The sequence below is a fragment of the Hippopotamus amphibius genome, chromosome 4 (genome assembly GCF_030028045.1).
Source record: "Hippopotamus amphibius kiboko isolate mHipAmp2 chromosome 4, mHipAmp2.hap2, whole genome shotgun sequence".
Classification (NCBI taxonomy): Eukaryota; Metazoa; Chordata; class Mammalia; order Artiodactyla; family Hippopotamidae; genus Hippopotamus; species Hippopotamus amphibius.
Window position 1 is genome coordinate 99,165,527 of NC_080189.1, and position 26,727 is coordinate 99,192,253.

At 41.7% G+C, this 26,727-nt stretch overlaps 1 protein-coding gene across 2 annotated transcripts; it reads right to left on the bottom strand.

Annotated features, from left to right (window-relative positions):
• Window positions 1-377: 377 nt before the first annotated feature.
• GPNMB (glycoprotein nmb) lies at window positions 378-26,611 on the bottom strand. 2 transcript variants are annotated; one of them, XM_057731538.1, is made up of 11 exons: window positions 26,475-26,611; window positions 18,993-19,142; window positions 16,933-17,076; window positions 14,799-14,963; window positions 11,287-11,445; window positions 10,633-10,944; window positions 7,810-7,908; window positions 6,671-6,773; window positions 5,532-5,746; window positions 1,916-2,009; window positions 378-1,467 (listed from the first exon to the last, which is right to left on the bottom strand). In XM_057731538.1, the coding sequence occupies exons 1-11, from the start codon at window positions 26,542-26,544 to the stop codon at window positions 1,314-1,316; spliced, it is 1,665 nt and encodes a 554-aa protein (XP_057587521.1). In that variant the 5' UTR covers window positions 26,545-26,611; the 3' UTR covers window positions 378-1,313. The 2 variants fall into 2 exon arrangements, with proteins under 2 accessions (XP_057587521.1, XP_057587520.1); XM_057731537.1 differs by having other exon boundaries at window positions 7,810-7,944.
• Window positions 26,612-26,727: the final 116 nt, after the last annotated feature.

Below are 26,727 nucleotides of genomic sequence, written 5' to 3' on the forward strand. Positions count from 1 at the left end.
GACACTGTATGGCCCATGAAGCCTAAAATACTAACTACCTGCCCCTTTAGTTACACAAAAAGACTGCTGATCTGGGACCTAGAACTATCCTCTTACCTTTATTTTTAATATAATACTGACTGTTCAAAGAATCCAGAACAACTGCTTGTAGAAGATCTTTTTTTAGACTGGCCTGATTATATACTTATATATATATACATGTGTATATATATATATATAATTTATTGAAATTTCACATACTGTATACATATACTTAAAAATACAAAATACTTATAAACTATCAGTGCTCCATGGGGCAGAGTTAAACAACTTTTTATGTGTTAAAACTATAAATGAAATTGAAAGGCAAACAACAAATGAGAAACATAATTCCACAATCTTGTCTCTTTTCATACTTTATTTTCCAGGGAGGAGAAAAAGAATGTCACGACTGGCATATAGTAGTTTCAGTTACAAATGAAAGTAAAATCCTTCATGATTAAATTTCTGTATCATTTGAATAGAGAAACCAGTAGGAAAACCAGGGGCCTCCTTATCTGGAGAATCATAATATACAATTTCAACTATGTGCGCTAGAGTGTACAGAAATTCAGATATACCCACAAGAATGTTAACACTCTGAGTACAGGGCCATGAACCTAGCAACATGCTTGGTATACCAGAAAGTGCTACATAAATGTCCATGGGAAAAATGAATGAGTATCGTTCCTTTACACATCTGGGCTGGGCAGGTGGTCATGAAAACATTTGTACTTATGTATTAGATTGGCTTTTGTTTTTTTTTTTTTAGTATAACAAGCACACACAGCCTACTAAAGGCTTACCTGTTAGTGTTCTGTTAGGAGCTCAAGCATGTTCACTGACATAAGATTCAAGTAGCTTGGAACATGACCTTCAGATCACGAATACACTGGTTTTACGCATATGGTTATATGGAAAGCTAGAACATGTCCAGCCTCTTCTTCCAGTTAACCTAGGTCAGACTTTAATGAACAGTACCTTCTCCTGCTAACCTGGATACAGTGTATCTATCCTACTAATCACCTAAGACATTACAAAGGAAACATAAATCATGAAAGAAAGCGCTGCTAACTGGTTTTATCAGTTATATAACATGGCTGAAGCTGCGTGTAGTTTAATTCCTCTCCACGTCTCTAAAATGTCACTTAACCTACAAAAAAAATTGGACCTCCCTAAACCACACTATATATTTTACAATAATCTTTTTAAAAAGTTAGTCGTCATTCACGCTAAAAGAGCTGACATAAATGGCGCCGAAGAGTGAGCTGTTGGTCAGAAGTAAGGTTGAAGATTTAAAGAATTCCTGGTTGGTTCTTGAGCAGCGCATCTTTTTCCTTATTTCCAGGGAAGAATGTGGTCTTTGAACGACTGAGGAAAACATTCAGGCCTTTGCCTCTGACCACGATCCCAGTGCTGTTTCCTATTGCTTTGTATCCCTTGTGTTTTCTGAAAGCAATGTGTCGGATAGATTAAAAAAAGATCTCCAGCTGGAAAAGTTTGCTTTCTACAATATTTTACACGCCCAATGCAGAATGGTTAGTTCCATTTAACTTATGGTTTCTAAGACACTGATGTCTTATGAAAAACATGTATTTTATTTTCTCTTCTTCATGCAGGAAACGTGCCTGCTTATTACAACTTGAGATTATACGTTAAACATTAAGCTGACACAATTTGGTAAAGTTACTGACATTTGGTAACATTTTCAGGGATTAAAAAAAACACAGCAAAATCAATAGGCTAGTTTGGTATTTGTCATTCAATGAAAGATTTTCCTCCCACACACAAAATGTTTAAAAGCAAAAAAGGGAAGACAGCCCACTTGTGCAGAAATATGCTATTTATTTTTGACAATATACTCTAGTGATTTAAAGTGTTAGAACCAGTAACTTACTTGTACATCAAAAGGGTGATCACAGTGACAAATATGGCCAAGCAGCCAACGGAGACCAGGGTACCACTTGCCATTCTTAAAAGGGAGGCTGAGTCTTAAAACAGAAGCAAGACCGTATTAGTGACAACTTCCACCTAGAGGGCACGCTGCTTGCAATGCAATTAAATCAATGAGGAAGGGAGCTAATAGAAGATAGATGGCTCCCTCTGTGCTCTCAGTAATCTTTCCCGTTACATAATACATCGTCTTTGGGGCTGCTTATCTTCCATGAGTTAGTATGTCTGGAACACTGTGTTAAGGGCTCAGGAGACAGATGTCACGTCCTGGAGACACCTGCTCGGGTCTGAGCTGACCCACCCTTGCCCACGTGGTGAAGGGGCTCACGATTCTCCTGCCTACTCCTCTGGCCTCATCTTCCACTCCTTACCTTCCAGCTGTGCTAAAAATCCACCCCCCCCCCACCCCCAATGCTCTTTCAAACGCCCTCTGCCAGGAACGTCCTTCCCCCAACTCATTTTCAGTGTATGCCCCTTTGGGACACCTTCCAGGTGTGCATGTGGGCACCAGGTCATGGCTTCCTTTGTCACTTCTCCCTTGTCTCTCTTCCTCTGCCTCCATCACACTGTGTTGCAATTACTTCTTTACACATATTTCTCTCCTACTAGATTGTAAGAGCCATGAAGCAGGAATTATATCTTCTCTGTACTCCCAGAACCCAGCAAATCAACTAGTCTTGTCTCTGCCACCAAAGTATAACTGGAGTTGGTCTATGTTCCCTCCATCTCCTCTGCCACCATCACAGTCCCGGCCACCAGCCCTCTCCCCCGAGAGGACCTCTTCGTTGGCTACTTGCCTCCACTGTTACCTTGCAATAATCCTTGCTTCACTCAGCAGTCTGAACAATCACCTAAAAGCGTTAATCAGATCATGCTTCAACCCCACCCCGCCAGTGGTTCCCCTTACGCACAGAATAAAACACAGACCCTACCAGTGGCACAGAAGGATCTAGATGGGCTGCTTGTTCTTGAAACGCAGGTCTCAGGGGAGGAAAAAGAAGCCCTTCTCATTCAGAGGAGGCCCTTCACCAAGTGGGTGCACTGGGTTGGCAGGACACTCCCGACCTCCCAATCTAGAGAGCCAGCCCCTGTCCCCTCTCTCCCCTGCTTGTCACTCTCCATGCCTTGTTTCATTGTCTTAATATCATCTTACTTGTTTATTGTCTGTTTCTGCTCACAAAAGCCGGGACCTTCCCCACTTTGTTCCCATTCTATCTAGAGCTGTCTACCTGGTGCCTGGACTTGTGCTGGGCATGGAGTGGACATCTCAAGAATATTTGTTAAAAGCATCGTAGGTGCTTCATGACTGTTCATTGAATCAATGATTAAAAGTCATTTCAGGGGCTTCCTAGGTGGCGCAGTGGTTAAGAATCTGCCTGCCAATGCAGGGGACACGGGTTTGATCCCTGAGCCTGGAAGATCCCACATGCCATGGAGCAACTAAGCCCATGTGCCACAACTATTAAACCCGAGAGCCAAAACTACTGAAGCCCGAGCACCAAGAGCCCATGCTCCACAACAAGAGAAGCCACCACAATAAGAAGCCCGTGCACCGCAACAAAGAGTAGCCCCTACTTGCCACAACTAGAGGAAACCTGTGTGCAGCAACAAAGACCCAATGCAGCAAATAAATAAATAAATGGCCCCTTCCAATGCTGATAAAATTATATGAATGTGCAAAAGCAAAAAAAACCCCCAAACCCCTGCAAAAAGTCATTTCAGCTAAAAGTCTATGAATTTGCCTTTGAACAATGATCGACTTTTGAAATTCTGACTTTGAAACCCAAGTCATCAAATTACAACTCTCACTACATTAACAGCTCTCTTTCCGAGCTTCCTTTTTTTTTTTTTTTTTTTTAAAGTGGCTCAGGTTACACCTAAAGTTATCACTTACTACAAGAAGAATTAAAGGAACGCCAACATCCAAGCATCTAATCCAGGTAAGAGAACCGTGGTTTGCCAGAACCGAGACAGCCTCGTAGAATCGGTTAGGACTCTAAAAGGCAATTTTAAAAGCAACGGCAGCAGCACAAGAAGAATAACCGCAACAGCTCCCAGAGGTGATGGCATTGAAGGTCCACACTCGCTCGGATCAGAGGCTCTGGCTGCCTTTTCTCACCCTGCTCCTCAGTTCTGCACCCCGGGTCCCATGCTCCCTGCCTGGGAGGAAGCAGTGTAACTTTGCATTCCTTTTTTTTTTTTAACGTACACCTTGGATCTCACCAACAATAAACCCTCATGCAAATAATTATATGCATGATTGTGTATGTTTTTCTTTCAATGAGACTAAAGCTGCCTTTTATATAATTAATGAGTAAATATATGTTTAAGTACATTTCACCTTATAAGATAGACTCCAAGACCAAAAGAGTTATTTGTCAGTTGTTAAATTGTACCTGACAGTACTCAAATTAAGGAGCAAAACACATGCTGTAATGTGTGTATACTTTAATCTGTCCCATCCCACCAAGTAGCACTTCTTCTAAGAGCTAAAGCAGTATTTGACAACATAGACAGTGATAAGTGAAATTCAGTTAGGCTTCCAGGTAGAGTCCTTATGGGCTGGGGAAAATTAGTGGCCACCAGTGAATGGGAATTTCTCAATGAAATTCCTTCATTCCCTTTCACATTTCACCTCTCAGAACAGTTTTCCTGGTGAACATTTAAGGACTAGGGAAATTGGTTTGTTTCTGTCTTCGTGTAATGCTTGGTAGAATTTGGGATGGGAAAGAGAGGGCATGTGGCAAGTTAGAGGGAACCAGGAGTCCACCTGGTTCTCATTTCTCTTCTTGGCTTCACATCTTTGCCCAGGTGGATTCGAATGACAACATGATACCAGCCTCCCCTTTGTTACAGTTTCCTTGGAGAACATGGGACTTCCCTGGTGGCGCAGTGGTTAAGAATCCACCTACTGATGCAGGGGACACGGGTTCGATCTCCAGTCTGGGAAGATCCCACCTGCTGCAGAGCAACTAAGCCCGTGCGCCACAACTACTGAGCCTGCGCTCTAGAGCCCACGAGCCACAACTACTGAAGCCCGTGTGCCTAGAGCCCGCACTCTACAACACGAGAAGCCACCGCAATGAGAAGCCAGCGCACCGCAATAAAGACTGGCCCCCACTCGCCACAGCTAGAGAAAGCCTGCGTGCAGCCACAAAGACCCAATGCAGCCAAAAATTATAAATAAAAAAAAATTATTAATTGGAGAGCATCATTATTTTTTGATGTTGGGCTTTACACTTCCCCTTGAAATACACATCTATTTGAGCATCCAGTGATGATATTCTATTATTACAGGTCTATGATCACAGCTGATTTTTTTCCATCAAAAGGCCTTTCTTTGGCCATTATTTCATGGGTCTCTCTCTCTCATCCCTTCCCTAAGTAGATCTGCTGTTAGATTTTAATGCCATTTCTCAAATCTGCATGAACAATAGTTCAATGAATTTGACACTGAAATAAAACTAAATATTGAGAGTGAGGCCTTGAATAGCTTTAGCGTCGGATGCACACTTTAGCTGCAATATGAAATGTTCGTACCGCGATAAAACAAAACTTACCTCTGCTGGGGATAGAGACGAGGGTGCTCGTGAGGGCCAGACTTGCATCATCACCCAGAGTGAGGTTCATACAGTACATCCCCGACCCACTGAAGGCTCTCCTCACCGTCAGCAAGCACATGTCGCCCAGGTCCGCATCTACTGGGTCGCAGACTATATTCTGGGTGACCTGGCATGTGGGGTCAGAGATGATGGTGCAGACCTCTGTGGGGAAGCTGAGGGCACGAAGGACACCGAGAGGGAGAGAGAGGAACATGGCATCAGTGGAAAAGGAAAAATCATTATACTTCTATAAAACGGAATCCCGCCTTATTCTTACTCAAACCATATGACGTGAAATTGTCACATATAATTTACCCTTAAACAAGCCTGGGGGAGAGCCACTGTTTCCTCTGTATCCTCAGGAAGATGAGGCCCTAGTGCTGGAGGAGGAAGAAATTATGTCCCTCAAGGCCTCAATTTTATGCCAGCCCATTCTCTTGATTAATTTATACATCACATACACGCACATTTTAATCACTTGATTTACTTATATGTAGTTAGTCATTAACATTTTAATGGGTTAATTGATATAGTCTTTATATATTAATGACTTTATGTTCAATCTCTGATCTAGAGTTATAACCAAACCATAGGAAGTCAGACGATATAATGGATTAGAAAGAGCTTTGCACGTTTTAAAGAGGAGGATCAGGCATCGATATTAATTAGCACAAGGACACAGCCCTTCCGCACTGGCCCCCCCCAACTCCAGAGGAACCTCAGGGGGCTTAAGAGGCTCTGAGCCAGACCTCAGCCTGAGAACCTTGCTCTTCCCGGTACCCTCTGTCTCGGGAGATACTGTAATCACCATGTACCTCGGTGGCCCTATGTGTGAAATGAGGACACTTGTACGATTGTGTGAGCATTTGATGTGAAAACAGAAGCAACATGTTAAGGACACAGTAAGTGTTCAATCAGTAATTATTATCCAACAGTTAAAGGTGATCAGCGTTGCTCAAGTCTAGCCAAGCAAGTGCACGCTTGAGAGCACCTGGGAGGGTCCTTCCTCGTGCTGGCTTGCTGAGGAACTAGAATCCAAATCAACTTAAAAGCGGAGAGGGGTGTGAAGGCCCCTTCCTCAGAGACGATGTACTCACCTCCCTTGGCAGGTCACGACAAAATCCAGCAGGGAGTTGTCAGGCTGTGGCACGGGCATCAGGACACCCGTCACCTGGATGATGTTAACCTCCAGAATTCCCTCTAATGAAACAAAACCCCATGGAAAAACACATCAACATAGAACACAAACCAAACCAAACCAAACCACTTCTTAATAAATCAGAAGGCCACGCAAAATGGACAAAGCCTCTCGCGACCCCAGACCCGGGAATCTACCCCAGAGCTTTGAATACGTGTCCAGGCAGCATTTGCAAAGTCAGACTGAACTGTTCTTGAGTCCACCCTCCATCTTTAGTCCTGGAACCTGTGTACGTGTCAGAAGGCAGCACCCACTCTAGGAGGTGTTTCAGGAAAAGGTGACCCTGGAGGGAGGCAGCCCCAGGCTCAGGCCTCGGCCACGGTCTCTCCTGCCCGAGTGGCTCAGCCCCAATGTGCACAGCTTGGTTTCTACTCATCTATTTATTTTGATTTTTTAAAAAATGTGGACCATTTAAAAAATCTTTATTGAATTTGTTACAATATTGCTTCTGTGTTATGTTTTGATTTTTTGGCGGTGAAGCATGTGGGATCTTAGCTCCCCGACCAGGGACCAAACCCACACCTCCTGCATTGGAAGGCGAAGTCAACCCCTGGACCCCCAGGGAAGTCCCACAGTTTGGGTTTTAGCCCCACCTGCCTTCTCTGTTGGCACCTGTGAGCACTGCTCCAAACACACAGCCTTGTGTGGCGGCCCTGTGCAAACCCCTTTCTTACACACAGGTGGTGTGACTTTGTGAAATCATCCAGGGGAAGAAGGTGGGAGCTATGGGAACTTGCAATTAGTTTCCCTTCAGCGCACATTCATTCAGGTTTCTGAGCTGCACAGGGCAGGGGCTCTAGGCCCCGGCAGGATCACTGGTGTGCAGGCCTCGCGGAGGGCTCATTTCCACCAGGACCTCTAAGGAAGGCGGGGAAGGCAGGGGGAGGTCTAGGAACTAGTGGAGTCTTTGCTTGTGCACATGTGCTGGCACCTCAGACGGAGAGCGGGTGCCCTGCCGCTCATCGCCAGCCCTCCAGAAGCAGGGAGGAGCGCAGGTGGCCCAAGGTGGCGTCTAACGTCTTTCCCTCACGGTCTTACCTACAATTGTGATGGTGGCTTTAAAGTAGCCGTATCTGTGAACCTGGCAGCTGTCATCAGGAATCCCCCTCAGCTCCAGGGGACTGTCACCAGCAGGGACTGGAGAGTTTGAATGATAAGATTTTGGATTCGTCGCTGAGAATGTAAAAGATGTATATGATATAACCAAAGATCTAAACACCTGTCTACTTGCTCTTTAGAAAAACAATAAGAATTCTATACTATTAAGTTGCTGCAGGGAGAGAATGGACGGCAGGACATGGGGTTGGGGGGGCGGGGGGTGAAGGGGAAGCTGGGACGAAGTGAGAGAGTAGCATAGACATATATATGCTACCAGCTGTAAAATAGATAGCTAATGGGAAGTTGCTGTATAACAAAGGGAGATCAACTCGATGATGGGTGATGCCTTAGAGGGCCAGGACAGGGAGGGGGGGGAGGGAGTCAAGGGAGGGAGGGGATATGGGGCTATATGTATAAATACAGCTGATTCACTTTGGGGTACCTCAAAAACTGGTACAAGAGTGTAAAGCAAATATATTCTAATAAAGAGCTTTAATTAAAAAAAAGAGTATAAAGCAATTATTTTCCAATAAAGAGCTTAAAAAATTTGCTGCAGGAATTTGAACTAAATGTGTAACAATTCATACAGATGTGAGAGCTATAAGGCATTATAAAATTGTTAAATTATGTTAGTAAACACAATCCCATATCTTGTTCAAACACAAATAGCAAATGAAAGGTAGAAGCCACATTAACATGTGTAACACACAATCATGATGAAATAAAGCAGGCCACAATAGAAAATTATATTGTAATTTCGGAGGAAGGTATTCTGGGCTCAAATTCTAGGCCTCTGGTTTCAACTGTTTGAGACCATTGGCATATCATTAACCTCTCTTTGCCTCAATTTGTTCATCTATAATACAGGAACAATACTTACTGACCTATTAGGGTTGAATTATGAAACTTAAATAAGATAAAGTATATAAAACTTGCTTCTCATGCCTGCCACTTGGGAAGTACTTAATACCCATTTCTTTGTTCCAATACGTACTTCTATACATCTATTTAGATACAGATGTGCTATAACATATGTATGTAATAAGATGTAATTTTAAGTGTTCAGGTGGGTAATTTTAAATGTTGAGAAGCAAACAACATGGAAAAGAAAATTCTTTTCCTGTTTTAATGTCTCATAGATCCCAAGTTTACATTCTAGAAGTCTTACAGCCACTGTGATGGGCAGAGGTGTGGGGAAGGAAAGGAGTGAATACAAGATGCTTTTGAAAAATAACACTTTGAGTGTGATTAGAGCAAAGAATTTAATGATCTATAGTTACAATTTAAAAAGCTCTAATTAAGGTGTGGGTGTTCCATTAACAAGATAAAAATATTGGAAAGAAATATAATACTGAAAATACAACATGATTGTGTCTTAAATTTCCGAAGGCATGAAAATGGAATATAGAATTAGAATTAACTGACATCTATCAATAAGAGAAAGGTTAAATAAACACCCCATTGAAGAAAGTGAATCAGACTTACATGTACTGATAATGGGAAGATGTCTATGATGTTTGTTAAATGAAAAAAGGCAAATTATAGAACCATACACATTGTGTGAGCCCATCTACATAAAAATCAAAACCACAAACCCTATGTGTACTTATAGAATATTTTTGTATATGCACAGAAAAAGATCTGGAAAGAAACACCACCAACTCTTAACTGGGTTTAACTTCCAGGAGGAGAGCACACAGAGGAACTTTCACTTTTATTTGAAGTTTCCATATTTGAATTTTTACTAAGGAACATGCATTAATTTTATAATTTAAAACATTCCAAAAAAGAATTAATCAAAATCACTAGTAAGTTATAGTGTCTTGCTTTAGATATGCTTGACTTAATAAATTTTTTTATTAATAATACATTTATTAGTAACAGTTTATTATTTATATCTAGCAGGTTTGGGTGAAAAAACTAGTTGCAACAAGTCTGGACATCATCAGGGAGTGCTCTGTCTGGAGCTGGTGATGGCACCCTCTTGTGTCCAGTGAAAGGATGTCAGTCTGTTACCATCCCTGGGATGCCGGGATGGTAAGATGTACTCATGGCTGAAGGGGGAAGGATGGTGATGGCTGGGGGGAGGGTGAAGAATCAGATGGAAGCTAATGCTTCTCAGAGTAAATGCTTAAGAACTTCTTGAATGTTCTCATGTACTGTTATTAGAAGGTGGGATTTAATTAACTATGCCTTATATCTAGAATAATTTTAGTGTCTGGAATCTTTCCATCCTGCTAGCCAAGAAACATCCTCAAGGTGCATTCTTTTTCGAGCCTATTTGTAAACTACTTTGAAGCATGGTTGAGTTTTCATGGGATATGGGGAGGATGTGGGCAGGGTGGGGAGGAGAATGGAGGTGGGGAGGAAATGTGGGATGGGAAAGAAGGGCAGTGGGATGGCCTGAATGTTTATAAGGGGCCAATGTGTCTCCTCCTAACTAGAAAAAATGGGAGGCAAACATAAATGTGACAGGCTAGAAGGGGGAAAACATCCGTACATATAACAAGGGCCAGTGAGAATTAGGAAGGTCAGAGCTGTATACGAGTCACCAAGTGACTTTAAATACATCCTCCTTCCTTCCACATTCTAACAATTAAAAATGGTGATAAAGTAGCTAAAGGAAATCAATAGGTAGAAAATGGAATCATTGCAGAGTGTTTACAGAATCTCTTTTAGTATCTAATTATACAACCCACATGAATTTTTTTTTTCTAGCTGTGAAGGAACCCTGCCAACAAAAACTACCTGGAAAACACTTACCCAAAGAAGGGGTGGGTTTTGGAGGTCTGAGTGAAGGCGAAGGACAAGGTCCGGGCACTGTCGCTTGCACGGTGAGGTTGAGGCTGAAGGTTCCGTTGAGAACATAGGTGTGATTCAAAGTGTGATTGTTGGAAACAAACAGACCCGTATTATCCCCGAAGTTCCACTTGTAGTAAATGGCAGACTCATTGAGGAAGTGTCTGGGGTCATGAATCAGGACATCGAACGTAATGGGGAGGTCCTTGAGGAAGGTTTCGTCAGATGAATTTCGATTGTTCTTCTGGGACATAGTCACAAATACAGGAATCTGATCTAAAACATGTATCCAAAAATAAAAAGAAAGAGAAAAGAGAAAAAAGAAAGAGGGTGTGATGGCTTAATTTTAAGTGGATGACTTTAATGTTTTTAGTTTAGAAATTAAAATTAGGGATAATACAGCATCACTTTCCCTTTTCTTATGCAAGTTTTCTAGAGTTTTTCCAGGTTATTCTGGAAAACATAGATGGAATACACTATTAGATATATAAGGTTGGGAAGGAGTCCAGATGATGCGTGATCTAACCCAGAATACGTGGCTCTAATTCTTTCTAACCCACTAACATCAACAGAACTAAGTGCCTCACCTTCAGTTAATTTAGAATTCATACCACTCACCTGTTACCACATACACATCTTTCACTTTTGCGATGGGAATGTATGTCCGTCCATGTCTTCTGAAGACAGTTACTTCCATGATTTGAGGGCCAAGAGTCACATTGGCTGTGTTTATAGAGACAGTCACTGAACAGCGTCCCAATTTCTGGAAATACTGACCTTTGAGAGGATGGAAATGTTTAGTTATTGGCTACATTCTATGATCATTATAGAAAGCTGACGTTTCTTAAAGCATAACAACTGCCATTTAGAGATAGTTCTGGGAAAGGAAAAACAGGATGGGGATGTGGTTCTGGCTCCTTCAGAAAGGAAGATGGTGCTCCTTTTTATATAAAACCTCATAAAACTAACCCACAAACATATAAATGTAATTGTATAGAGTTGATTAAAATGAAAAGAGCTGTTTAGTGGGATAATACCTTGTCCTTAGTTTACAAATAAATAATTTTTATAAGGGTGTGATCTGGCACTTGAAATACATGTGTTTCCCACAGAAAATACATTTAATGTAATAGGTGTCCAAGGGAGTTAAAAAATAGATTCAAAAATCTACCTTAATTTTGTAACAATGTTAGTAGTTCAGCTATATTGTTAAGCAACTTTTTTCTTTTTTTAGGGGACTAGAATCCTCCACCTTCTAGTAGCATTTGTATATAAAAATGCAATAAGTGATGAAAAGAAACACGGTATAAAAAAGAATGGAGCAGTTCCATTAGCATTTCTGGGGCCCTTCATCATCAGAAAATCTACAGACAGTAAACGCTGGAGAGGGTGTGGAGAAAAGGGAACGCTCTTGCACTGCTGGTGGAATGTAAATCAATACAGCCACTACGGAGAACAGTATGGAGGATCCTTGAAAAACTAAAAATAGAACTACCATATGACCCAGTAATCCCACTACTGGGCATATACCCAGAGAAAACCATATTCCAAAAAGAAACATGTACCATAATGTTCATAGCAGCACTATTTACAATAGCCAGGACATGGAAGCAACCTAAATGCCCATCAACAGATGAATGGATAAAGAAGATGTGGGACATATATACAATGGAATATTACTCAGCTGTAAAAAGGAACGAAATTGGGACATTTATAGAGACATAGATGGACCTAGAGACTGTCATACAGAGTGAAGTGAGTCAGAAAAACAAATATCGTATATTAACACACATATGCGGAATATAGAAAAATGGCACAAATCAACCAGTTTGCAAGGTGGAAATAGAAACACAGATATAGAGAACAAACATACGGACACTAAGTAGGGAAAGCTGGGGGTGGGTTGCGGGGGAATGAATTGGGAGATTGGGATTGCCATATATATTACTAATAAGAAAAAAAAATCAAATTGTACACTTTAAATATATGCAGTTTATTGTACGTCAATTATATGTCAATAAAATTTCTTAAAGAAAAAAACAAAAAAACAAAAAAAAAACAAAAACCATTTCTAGGGCCCTTGAGTCCTTCTTTTTCTTTCTTCAACTCTAACCTAAATCTAATTGCCACTGGCTAGCTAGTGAGAGAAATACACTTCCTTCAGGGCTCAAGGATTTTTTCTAACCCTTTTGAGGCACCCGGCACAGATGTGTCATTAGAACAACAAGTATTGTAAGATGGATGCTTGTGAGATGGGGATGTTTAAGGACCATGTTCAGCACATGGTCAAAGGTGTCAGGAAAAGGGAGGACTTCCCTGGCGGTCCAGTGGTTAAGACTCTGAGCTTCCACTGCAGGGGTCGTGGGTTCCATCCCTGGTCAGAGAGCTAAGATCCCACATGCTGCAAGGCACAGCTAAAAAAAAAAAAATGGTCAGGAAAGGTTTGGGATCACCCTTTACCTTGAAATGCAGAGGCAGTTCTGTGAGAAGTTATAGGGGGAAGAGGTGTCTCTTGGAATTAGTGACACTTGAGAAATGTTAGTTCTGGCACCAAGTGACAGACCACAGAGGCAGCACTTAGCTGAGGGAAGTGCCAGTTAACTCTGAAACCTCAGCAGAAGATGGAAATTCAAAGCAATCTCGTTAGGAAAACAGCGGTTTCTGGGCTGGAAGCTGGTGTTAGATAAAGAAACCTTAACTAGTTAAGTTAATGGATGTAAACTAGGCTAAACAGTGTTAGTGAACCTAAGGGACTCCGTGCAAACTGTCAGGTCAAAGAAATCATGACGTTTGGGGAGTTCACTGACAGGGCCAGGAAGGCGCTGAAAAAAGTCGGCTTTAAATCCGTTGATTTAAGTAGACGAGCACAGTATTTGTTATATATTTTGTACTTTGTTCAACTGGAATGTATTGTTCATATGTTGTTTTGATGTATAAATAAGTTAATGGTAGAAAGAGAAGCTCTCTGTAATTTATGAAGACAGATAAGACATTTAGAAATTTGGAGTTTGCATGATTGGTAGCAGATCTGAAATACTCAGAGCCAGGTGGCACCTGGTAAGATTTTTAACTAAGAATTTAGCAGCTTTGCTGATAATAACCTAAATTTAGTCCTCCTAAAAAAATATCACTTCACTAATAATAAAGCAAAGTGGATACTCTCTGTGGTTTATGTCTTTTTTTTTTTTTTTTTTTTTTTTTTTTGGCACACGGGTTTAGTTGCTCCGTGGCATGTGGAATCTTCCTGGAGCAGGGATCGAACCTGTGTCTCTTGCATTGGCAGGCAGATTCTTAACCACTGCGCCACCTAGGAAGTCCCTCTCTGTGGTTTAAAAAAAAAAAAAAGAGGAGGGGTCAAGAAGAAGAGTAGTTAGATTATTTTACTTTCACACAATAGAATATTAGGCAGTCATTAAAATAATGTATATAAAGAATTTTAGAGAATTTCCTGGTGGTCCAGTGGTTAGGACTCGGTGCTTTCACTGCTGGGGCCCAGGTTTGATCCCTGGTCAGGGAATTAAGATCCTGCAAAAGCTGTGCAAGAATTTTAGTCAATGCTTGTGATATTGATCAAAATGTGTATACGTTATGATCTTAGTTGAGAAATACTAAGAAAAAAAGAAAAATACTAGTTGAGAAAACACCATCATGCAAACAATGATAATCTCTGGTATGAATTATGATGACTGAGTTTTCGTTTCTGTTTTTCTGCATTTTCCCCATTTCCTACAAAGAACACACGCTTCATTCTTAAAACTTGTTTAAAAACATGAAAAAATTAAAGAATAAATCAACAAATGCCCACCCATGTACCTTTCAAATAAATCAATATTATGATTTTTCATATTCCCGTTTTAGGCAGAAAAAAATTGAATAGCTTTGTTTTAAAAAAAGAGAGCTGAGGCTGTCTTTTTCTGCTTTTAATTATTTGATGTCCTGGAGATATGGCAAGGCTAACTGAGATTTACTTTTTATCCATCATCCTACACTCCAGCTAAGGAAAGTTAAAGGAGTAACTGTTGTTTAACCCCCAGTGTTGTCATTCTCAATTATAGAGTAAGAAAAGAGAAAAAATTTAAATTTGAAGGAAAGGTAAAGAAGAAGCTAAGGGGGGTTTGTAAAAGTCCAACCTAGCGTGTGGAACACGTAGACGAAATTCCATCTGGGGCGGGGAGGGAAAGGCTTCCCATCAGGGAACACGTTGTGATGGCCTTGGCTGGTGCTGTTTCCGCAGTCACTGTCCTCTGCCCATGCAGTCCAGTTGTAAACATATGGGTCAGGAGATGGACCAGTATCTACAGAGAAAGGAACATGCCATGACTGACTCAGAAAGCTCAATGCTCTTCATTGAATTAAACACATTTTCATATTTTTTCATAACTCGTTTAAAAATACGGCTGGACAACTAAAATCCTAATATTCAGAATTCATCTAATGGTACCTTTATGACCTGTGAATTTTTTCTGCCTACATGTTATAGTGCAATGAGTTTTACATAAAGCAATTTTTCAGGGAAATTTAGAGCTACCACTTAATGTGTTTATCTTCATATTGGGTCTCCAAATCACAAGCATATTCAAACCAAACTGAGGGATGCGTTATCTTTTTACTTTGATACTGTCTGTAGCTTTTTTTCCCCTGACTCATATGACATCATGACTCTCCTCTCCTAAAGACTTCAGCATACATCTCCTAAGAATAAGGATATTCTTTTACATAACCACATCATCACCACCCCTACCACAGTCTAATCAAGGGTTGCATCCTACATTTGGCTATTTTGTTTCTTCAAATGATTCAGAAAAAAGATAGATAAATAAACAGATAAATAGGTGGAAGCAAACTGGAAAACATGTTAAATTTGTTGAATCTCGATGTACCTGCTTTCTACTTTTCTGTGTGTATGACATTTTCCATTTTAAACAAGTCATGATCAATATCTTTTCATCTAGAACAATCCCCTCGCCCTCTTGTTTTTTTTTATGTCACCAACACTGATGGAGAACATTTATTTTTATTTAACATTTTTACTTATCAATCTACGGCAGCCATTTTTGATTTTATTCTTAAATTGTCCCAGACATGGCCAGTAGGAGCCCCTCAAGTCGCCTTCTGTGCCCTGTGACATGTCCCCATTACTCCCTTGTTTTCTGGCACAAGATGTCCCTGGTTCACCTGGTACTTTCCCTGTCCTGCAACTGGAATTGGTCATGTCTTCAAAGATCTCTTGTTTCTTCTAGTGGTGGTAGATACTTTATAAAACTTTTCATAAGTCACAAGGATTCTTTCATATAAAAGTGCTCAGAGGGCTAGATTGTCATCTGAAACATTCATAAGAATCAACATTTTTAGAAAGAAAGAAAAAAATACAACAGACTATTAAAAACAACATTTTTAAATGATCAAACTCTTTCTACACAGAATTTATTGTTTTCTTCATAGGAAGATTATGAATTAATAAGAAATAAATACATTGACCATTTAATAGAAGTTCTAAGTAATAAAATCAGATCATAACTGCACTTACTAGCCTTGTTCCTGACTGAAGAATTACAGCAATTACCTGAGTTTTAAAGACCATACAGTCTAACAAGATAATTCCCCTGGATGCATTTGTAATCATTTGTGCTCTTTAACATAATAAGACAAAGAGCTTATCTGCTTTAACTAAGAGCAAAGCAAACCCAAAATATATACATCTTAGCATTTGTGCTAGCCGCATAGCTTACGGAATTCTTGTGAGCAGAAACTGATCTGATCAACAAAGTTCTGTCAAATTGACTGTTCTTTGAGTGGCCAGAATTCCAAGCAATAAAACCCAAATCTGAGAATCAACAAGGTACTCTCTGTCCAATCAACTGGACACTGAGAGAAGGCCAAGCCTAGGGACTTCCCTGGTGGTTCAGTGGTTAAGGCTCTGAGCTCCCAATGCAGGGGGCACGGGTTCAATCCTGGTTGGGGAACTAAGATCCCACATGCTGCATGGTGCAGCCAAGAAAAACAAAAAAAAAGCCAAGCCTGACAACACAGATTTGAAGAGCGTTCCAAGCAGTGGAGAGCCACCAGTTGGCGAAATGGGTTTGGTTGATGTTGATGAAGGAACACACTCACCTTTCCTGTCAAACAACTTGAGGAGGGGGTGACAAGGGACAATTGCAGCATCTTGCATTTACAGAAGTACCTGTGAGCATTAAGGTTTATGAGGCCGGTCTCTCGTAGTTAGGGGAACTGGTGTGTTGCTGTGATGTAACTAACATTCCTTACCATTTCTGCAGTTCTTCTCGTAGACTATGTTGCCATTGTCATCTTCCTTTTGGCATCTGGGGAATACCAGGTTCACTGCGAAGGTTATAGTTGAGCCCACCAGTGCTGGTGAATCACTGGTCAGAAGTGCCTGCACACGGCCTCCTAGGGCATAGAAAAGTGGAGCTCAATAATCAACTATCTCTTTTCCCTTTCACTGATAAATAAATAAAATTAAATCTACAAATAAGGATCAGAGGATTCTTATGCCTCTTTACAATAAATTAGTGGCGGGATTCCTAACTTTTGCTGTCAGAGTACATTTCAGAAGACGAACTTAAAAAAGTCAGATCAATCGAAGAATTCTCTAACTACAGAAAGGACATTTACTTAAAATAATTAAATCTGTTTAATTGGATTGAGGAGACAAGTATTAAAGGTTTGCAATTTTAAATTTCAAAACCAATGACTGAAGGATTCATTGATTTTTGACGTGAATGGAAAGATATTAACTTTCTGACAAACCATACTTTCGAGATGGTCAAAGTGCTCTGGAGTCTCAGAAGTTCTGAAGATGACCATGCTCATATTAGCTATGTGAGTTTAAGGCTAAATCTGCTTGCTCTCCAAAATCTTCCAAGAGGTACCAATTGTAAATTTCTAAGGAGATTAAAGGTGGCGGGGGTGGGGGAGGGAGGAGGAGAGGGGTTTAGAAAGTGGTGTTATTGAGATGAAGGAAAGATTGCCAAATTCAGGTGCCTCCCACTTGGTAACTAGAGTCCTGTCATTCATGGAAGCAACATGAGCCCTGTGATCTCAGAGCCTACAATCTACAAGACTAACTGAAATAAGAAATTACAGTTGTTTGGCAAATGGGACCTAATCAAACTTACAAGCTTTTGCACAGCAAAGGAAACCATAAAGAGAGCAAAAAGACAGCCTATGGACGGGGAGAAAATAATTGCAAATGATGTGACCAACAAGGGCTTAATTTCCAAAATATACAAACAGTTCATACAACTCAACAGCAACAAAACAATCCAATCAAAAAATGGGCAGAAGACCTAAATAGACATTTCTCCAAAGAAGACATACAGATGGCCAATAGGCCATGAAAAGATGCTCAACATTGCTCATAATTAGAGAAATGCAAATCAAAACTACAATCAGGTATTGCCTCACACCAGTCAGAATGGCCATCATCAAAAAGTCTACAAATAAATGCTGGAGAGGGTGTGGAGAAAAGGGAATCCTCTTAACACTGTTAGTGGGAATGTAAATTGATGCAGCCACTATGGAGAACAGTATGGACGTTCTTAAAAAAACTAAAAATAGAGCTACCATATGATCCAGCAATCCCACTCCTAGGCATATAGCTGGACAAAATTATAATTCAAAATTTACATGCACCCCTGTGTTTATAGCAGCTCTATTCAAAATAGCCAAGAAATGGAAACAACCTAAATGTCCATCAACAGGTGAATGGATAAAGAGGATGTGGTACATATATACAATGGAATATTACTCAGCCATAAAAAAGAATGAAATAATGCCATTTGCAGCAACATGGATGGCACTAGAGATTATCATACTAAGTTAAGTAAGTCAGAAAGAGATAGACAAATACCATGTGATATCACCTATATGTGGAATCTAAAATATGATACAAATGAACATATCTATGAAACAGAAACAGAATCATGGACATAGAGAACAGACTTGTGGTTGCCAAGGGGGAGGAGAAGTGGGGGAGGGATGGACTTGGAGTTTGGGGTCAGCAGATGCAAACTATTACCTACAGAATGGATAAACAACAAGGTCCTACTGTATAGCACAGGGAACTATAGAACTATATTCAATATCCTGACATAAACCATAATGGAAAAGAATATTAAAAAAATAATGTGTATGTATTCCTATATACATACATCTGAATCACTATGCTGTAAGCAGAAATTAACGTAACGTTGTAAATCAACTATACTTCAGTTTTAAAAATTGAATCACTATGTTGCATACTTAAAATTAAAAAAAAAAAAAGGAAGAAGTTACAGTTGTTTCGGTTGAGTCTTTTGATTTACCTTTCCAAGAGTTTTTCCACCTTGAGTCTCCCCTCTTCCACACTGGATAGAGTTTTTCATTCCACTCATTTTCATCTGATGACCAGCCACGTATTTGACTGTGCTCCCGCATGTAACCAGGTCTTTCGCTGCTCAGCACATCATGAAAGCCTATAACAATATTTGAAAAAACATTATTTTGTCTACTTCACCTCTCATTTAGTATTATGTAACAATGGTTAAGGCCACTTTTCACTTCATAAGATTGGAAAGCACGTACATAATATTTCCAATATGTAAAACAGACAGAAAGTGCTTTTTAAAAAAAAAAGTGTACTGGAAATACCTTGAATACAAGTATTCAGACCCTGTCTCTTTATGTACTTTAAATGCATCAAGAAAAATTCTGAATGTCACTATTTCTTAGACATCATTTGGTTTCTCAAAACATGTCCTCTGAATATTTGGATTTGACACAATATCATTAGGAAAACACTGATGTCAATGATCTCCAGACCCGTTTTTTCATCTTTTCCCATTCTGAACTCTCTACTTAGCTAAAGGAATGCCAGGATTCCAAGAGATGCATACCAGTACTGGAGGGCCCATGTTGAACACATCTTTTTTACGGCCAGCATATAGTCTTGGTGAATGTTCCATATACAGCTGTGTAGTCTATAGGTGTTGGGTATTGCGTTTTTTTAATGTCACTTATGCTAAGCTGATTGGTAGTGTTTTTGGTGACTTCTCTGTTCCTATTGATTTTCCATGTGCTTGTTATTTCCATTACGGAAAGAGGAAGGCTGAAATCTTCACCTGTAATTATGGACATGCCAGCTTGCCAATTTTGACTTCCAGTTGTCAATACTTGCTTTATGTGTTTTGAAGCTCTGTTGTTTTGTTTTTGTTTTTTGTTTTTTTTGGGTCTACGTTGCTGCCTGAGGGCTTGTCACTGCGGTGGCTTCTCTTGTTGTGGAGCACGGGCCCTAGAGTGCACGGGCTTCAGTGGTTGAGGTGTGTGGGCTCAGTAGTTGTGGCACACGCACTTAGTTGCTCTGAGGCATGTGGGATCCTCCTGGAGCAGGGATTGAACCCGTGTCCCCTGCATTGGCAGGTGGATTCTTAACCACTGTGCAACCAGGGAATTCCCTGCACTGGGTTTTTTAGTTGTGGCACTCAGGATCTTTGTTGCCGCATGTGGGTTCTCCATTGCAGTGTGCAGGACCTTTAGTTGCAGCATGCAGGCTCTTAGTTGTGCCATCCGGGATATAGTTTCCTGACCAGAGGTCGAACCTGGACCCCCTGCATTGGGAGCACAGACTCTTAACCACTAGACCACCAGGGATGTCCCTTGAAGCTCTGTTTTAAATGGTTAAGTCGTCTTGATGAATTGACCCTTTTATCATTAGAAATTGACTTTCTTTTTCTCTGGCAATATTCCTTGTTCTGAAGAATACTTCGATATCAGTATTTAGTGTTTAACTAGTACATCTTTTTCCATCCTTTTACTTTTAACCTATAAATATTTTTATATTTGAAGTGAGTTTCTTGTAGATAGCATATTATTATTATTTTAAATCTAGTCTAATAATCGCTATCTTTCATTTGGAGTGTTCAGGTAATTTACATTTAATGTAATTGTCAATATTTTGCGATTTGTCTACTCTGTTTTCTATTTATCCATTCTGTTCTTTATTCCTTTTTTCTTCCTATCTTTTCTCTTTTTTTTTTTTTTTTTTTTTTTTTGCGTGCATGGGCTTAGCTGCTCTGTGGCATGCAGGATCTTCCTGGAGCAGGGATCGAACCCGTGTCCTCTGCCTTGGCAGGTGGATTCTTAACCACTGCACCACCTAGGAAGCCCTTTTCTTCCTTTCTTATACCTATTGGGATTGTTTTTGGATTCCATTTTATCTGCATTATTGGCTTATTAGCTATACCTCTCTGTTTTGAGTGGTTGCTCCAGGGTTTACAGTATTCCAGTCCTTTTAAAATTCTTTCCAGTCTTGAGTCGATGTCTTTTTGCCTTTCCTGTCTGGTGGCCACATTGTCTGTCCTTTCTTTGAGGACTGTAGCAGACAGTTCATGCCTGCACCTGTCCTCTTTCTCTTGTTGCAGAGTATTTACCATAATAATTCAAAATTCCAGAGGATCACTTCCCTAGCTTTCCTTACAGTTTGGGCAGGAAGTGATGATTAGATTCTGGCCCATGGGAGCTGAGAGCAAGTCTTCTGAAGGCTTCTGGGAAAGGTGTTCCTCCTTCACTGAAAAAAAAAAAAAAAGGTGGAAAAAAGAACTCCACCTTTTTTCCTCCTGAGAATTGATTTTGGAGACAGTAGTATAATGATGTGATGCCTGGAGCAATGACAGCCATATTTAACCAGGAGGGCACAGATCTGAGGAAGCGAGCCAGCACACCAAGGGTGTCAGCATAGATGGGTGAAAAGAAAGAGTCCTTGATGATATTGTTGAGCTCTTGGTCCAGTCTTGCCTACGTTTGGGTGGACTGAGATAATAAATGTCTTACTCAACCTGAGTATCTGCTACTCACAGGCAAGTGCTCCATTGTCTATAACCCTCAACCAGCCCCTGATCATACACTGCTATAAACTCTTCCCTCATCTAGTCCTATGGTCTCGTGTCTGGGCCTGACTATGGACTCAGAGCCAGAAACACTGTCTTTTCTCTTAAATCCTGAAAGCGGCCTTCCACGAGGTGCAGTATTTAGCAGGTACTCAGAGAAGCCATACTGAATGGACGCCACTAGCCTCTGTCTTCTATTCCTCCTTGCTGGTAGGAGAAGGGAGCAGCACGTAATTCCCTTCTTATCATGGAGGCAGATGGAGTGGGAAAGAACACTGAGCTGGGAGTCACAGGACCTGCTACAAATCAAGCTGTGGAGTTTCAGGCCACGCTTCTTCTCTGGGCCTTCAAATCAGGCAAAAACCCCAAAGTCCTGTGATGCCATAAGATAGTATCTGCTTCTAAAAAGGAACAAAGTGAGGGCAGGAAATCTATGTTTATCAATAAATGTTTATAACCGGAAATTCAGTTGAATTTTGAGTCATAGAATGCTAGAATGTTCAATATGGAAAGAACTAAGATTAGTTAGTTCATATCCTTTCATTTATAGATGAAGAAATTCAGGCCTAGAGAGGGGATAGGATTCACTGAGAGTCATCTTTAATCAAGTAGAAATCAAGATTTGCATCTTTTGAGTCCCGGGATCAGTTTTTTCTACTCTTCCAAAGTCATCCTCTTCCTCAGATCCTGAGGAAGCGTAAGTGTTTCCAGAAGCGTAAACCAAACACAGATTTCTTCTGATTTTAGATGTCAAAAGTCAAGGAAAAACACAAATTTAAAAGTAGAGTGACCAGGAATAGACATACAGCTTCATAGAACAGACAACAGAACCGGAAATAGACTCACACAGATATGCCCTACTGATTTTTGCAAAAATAATCCAATGGAAGAAAGACAGCCTTTCAACACATGGTGCTGTAAAAAGTAAAAGCATAGGAGAAATCTTCAGGTTCTAAGTAGGCAAGAAATCTTAGACTTAACATCAAAACCATAGTCTATAATAGAAGAAATTTATAAACTGGACCTCATTAAAATTAAAAAAAATTGCTCTGTGAAATACCATGTGAAGAGGATAAAAAGGCAAATTACAGATGGGGAGAAAATATTTGCAAACCACATTTCCAACAAAGGAATAATATCTAGAACATATTAAGGATTTTCAAAACGCAGTGTCAAAAAAACAAATAATCCGGTAAAAGACCTGAACAGACATTTCACAGATGTACAGATGGCAAATAAACACATGAAAAGATGTTCAATATCATTAGCCAATGAGTAAATGCAGATTAAAACTGCAATCAGATATCACTGTACACCTATCAGAAAGACTAAAATTAAAAACAATGACATCGCACAACGGTGTAAAGCAATTATATTCCAATAAAGAGCTTAAAAAAATTAATGACATCAGATGTAGGTGAGGATATAGAGAAACTGAATCACTCATACACTGCCGGTGGAAACGGTGCAGCCATTCTGGAAAACAGCGCGGCAGTTTCTTATAAAACTAAACATGCAATTACTATGCAACCAAGCAGTTGTACTTGTGGGCATTTGTCCCAGAAAAATGGAAACTTATGTACACATAAAAGCCTGTACATTAATGTTCATAGCAGTTTTATTCATAGTAGCCCAAGTTGGAACAACCTAGAAATCTTTTAGTGGGTGAACGGATGAACTGTGGTAAATCCATGTAGTATGGTATACTACTCAGTGAAAAAGAACTAATTATTGATATAGGCAACTTCAATAAATTATGTTGCATAAAAAAAGCCAGTTCTGCCAAACTACATACCATATGATTCCATTTCTCTAATATTCTTGAAGTGACAAAATTGTAAACCTGGAGAATGTATTGGTGGTTGCCAGGGGCTGGGGGTGGGGTGGAGTGGGAAAAGGAAGTGGGTTTGGATCTTTGTGGTGATGAAACTGTTCTGTATTTTAACTGTGTCAATGTCAATATCCTGGTTGTGACATTTTACTACAGCTTTGCAAGATTTTACTATTGGGAGAAGCTGGGTAAAGGTATACACAGAGAGATATTTTTGTATTATTTTTTAAATTTATTTATTGGCTGCATTGGGTCTTCGTTACTGCACATGGGCTTTCTCTAGTTGCAGAGAGCAGGGGGCTACTCTTCATTGTGGTGTGTGGGATTCTCATTGCGGTGGCTTCTCTTGTTGTGGAGCATGGGCTCTAGGCGCATGGGCTTCATTAGTTGTGGTACATGGGCTTCAGTAGTTGTGGCACATGGGCTCAACAGTTGTGGTTCACAGGCTCTAGAGCACAGGCTCAGTAGTTGTGGTGCACGGGCTTAGTTGCTCCAAAGCATGTGGGATCTTCCTAGAGCAAGGATCGAACCCGTGTCCCCTGCATTGGCAGGCAGATTCTTAACCACTGTGCCACCTAGCAAGTCCCTGTATTATTATTTCTTAAAAGTGCATGTGAATCTACAATAGCCTCAAAATAAAAAGTTGAATTAAAAAATAGAACAACAACAAAAACCCAACAGTAAGACTTTAAAAAAGAAAGTGGGGAGGGGAATAGATGTGAAAGTAAATGGGGTCACAGCCAGCACCCCTGTGGCTGTACTTTCTACCCTTTGGATGCCCTGCTCTGTCTACTGGCAGAGATATGGTGGCTGGGCCACTTGTGAGCTACTTTGTTAATACTTTCTCCTTCCTTATTTTTATTTTTTTTTAAGCAGGGCTATGATTGAAAAATGGCAAGGAATCCCTTGGTGTCTGACATACCAGTAAATTCTACCCATCCTTATTTTTTGTGGCTAGGCTATTTCATCTTAAGGGAAGGTGAAGCCAGGCACAGGTTTCGTTACATTGCTAATAGCTTGGTCCTCCTCTCAAACTGCCAGCCAACCTCAGGCTAACCTGCCTTACTGAGCAGAGCAAGGGGGTGCTGGTGGGCAGCAGGCTGGAATTAGGTGCAGGAACCTCCCACTGACCTGTCAGCTCTGTCCCTCCATCCCTCAACAGCAGGCTCTGGGGGAGTCTGTCCTGGGGGGAACATGGAGGTAAGACAACTGCTACCATGTACGACTCCTTCTCCAAGCACTTGTTAGCTGATGTCACAAGAACCCTCTTACCCAGCTTTGCAAACAAAGAAACGAAAGCTCAGTGCAGCTAAGTCACTCGTGGTCCAGCCCCAGGGCTGGCAGGAAGGTCAGCGGTCAGCACGAAAGTCTTCTTCCTCTTACCCGCTGTGTGGCCTGGAGCGAGTTCCTTACTTTGTGGCCCAACCCCTCCTCTGGGACAGGGGACAGCACCAGCCTCCCCGGCCAGCTGAGAGGCCCGTGTGGCACAGCCCCCCTCTCCTCCCCCACCAAGTGCCAAACCCCGGGCCGTGCGGCTCGGCTCCAAGGTCAAAGTCACGGGCCGTTTTTATGCCCCTTTCACGGCAGACCGCGGGGCGGGAGTCTCCTCTGGCCGAGGGCATGGCGGGTGAGGGGTGGGAGGGGAGGGAGATCGGCCAGCTTCCGGGCCCCACACTCTCCTCCGCTTCCCCCATCCCAGGTCCCCACCCCGGACACCCCACCACCGCGGGCTCCCGGGTGCCCGCAGCGCCCCCTCCTCAGACCCACCTCCGCCTGCGCCTCTCCAGCCCCGGGAACCGGCCCCCTCTTCCTCCTCCACCCAGCAGCCGCCCAGATGGCACTCTGCAACGACCACTTCACTGTAGGGCTTTTCTCTCCCGCTGGGAGGAGGAGTGAGAGGAGCGTGTGCACGTGGGTCCCGGATCCTCCTCTCTTAGATCTGGGCCCAGCAGGTGAAAAACTGGGCCTGGGCTCCTTGTTTCCTCATCTGTTGAATAGCAGGAGGCCCATCTGCTCCACAAAGGTGGCTGTGGGGACTCCGGGCTGATACAAGGGAAGCAGCCAGCCTACCTCCCCCTGTGGAGTCGGCAGGCAAAAGTCAGGGCTTTTCATCCAGTGAACATTGTGACTCTACTGGAGAGAGGTGGAGTGGACCTTCTGGCTGAGGTCTGATTCACTGCCTTCTCCTACTCCCCGCTACCTCTGCCTGGAGGATGGGGGCTGCCATGGCCGTCCATCCCGTGGACTGGACAAGTGGGCCGCCAGGGAGCTCAGTGGCTCGCAACTCTGGTTTCCGTTCCATTCACAAGAGGAGATTGTTTTAAACAAGGATGCTCCAACCCCACCTCCAAAGATTCTGATCTCACTGATCTGGGCATCAGCCTTGTTAACAAGTCTCCAGCCTCTAGCTAGAAAAGGAACCCAGAGCTGCAGTGCTTTTCTCAGTAACCTCACTACAGTGGCAGCAAACTCCTGCAGGTCTGTGAAAACCTATCAGCAGGAGTTTTTGTTTTTGGAGGGTTTTGTTTGTTTGTTTTTGGCTGAGTGGCTTGTGGGATCTTAGTTCCCTGACCAGGGATCTGAATCCGGGCCGTCGGCAGTGAAAGCGCAGAGTCCTAACCACTGGACCGCCAGGGAATTCCTTCACCATGACTGGCAACAGCTTCTGGGTTGGAATTACTAGAAAGCCTGTTTCCAGATTTTGGGCCCCATTTCATCTGAGGCTCTATCCTGTTAGGTGGAAAGACAAAGTTTAGTGGGTAGCATTGCTGTGTTTTCTAGCCAGAAACTGTGCCCTTCACACCCCACTCTCCCAGTGTCTCTAAGAGAGCGGGTGGTAATTTCGATAGAAAAAACCTCCACATCAGAGAGACTGCGTCTTTCACTTCAAGAGCCTGGAGCAAAGAATGGAACTGAACGCATTTTGCTGTACTTTCAACATCCCCAACGGTTTTCAGAAGAAGAAACAAGTGAATGGGAATGCTTCCTGAAGTCCAACTTTGGGCTCAGGCAATGTGGCTTCAGACAAACCCTATTCCTTCAGCCAGTAGCCAGAGAAAGGGTTAAAAACACAGAAATGGAGAGTTACTCACGTTTGGCAGCATCAAGTGGCAGCCTTGCAGCCAGAAGTAGAAATCCCAGGAAACAGCAAAGATATTCCATGCTGAATTCTCACGCACTCAGGCAAGCAAGGTTTAACTTGCAACTCCACTGGCTCCATCCACTAAGAAAAACAGTGTTCTGGTTTCTGCTGTGTTCCACTCCTTATTTTAATACTGAGCCTCGGGGCAGATCATGTGATGGTATTAAGCAGCACTGCTTGATCTGGTCTCTGGAGTTCAACCA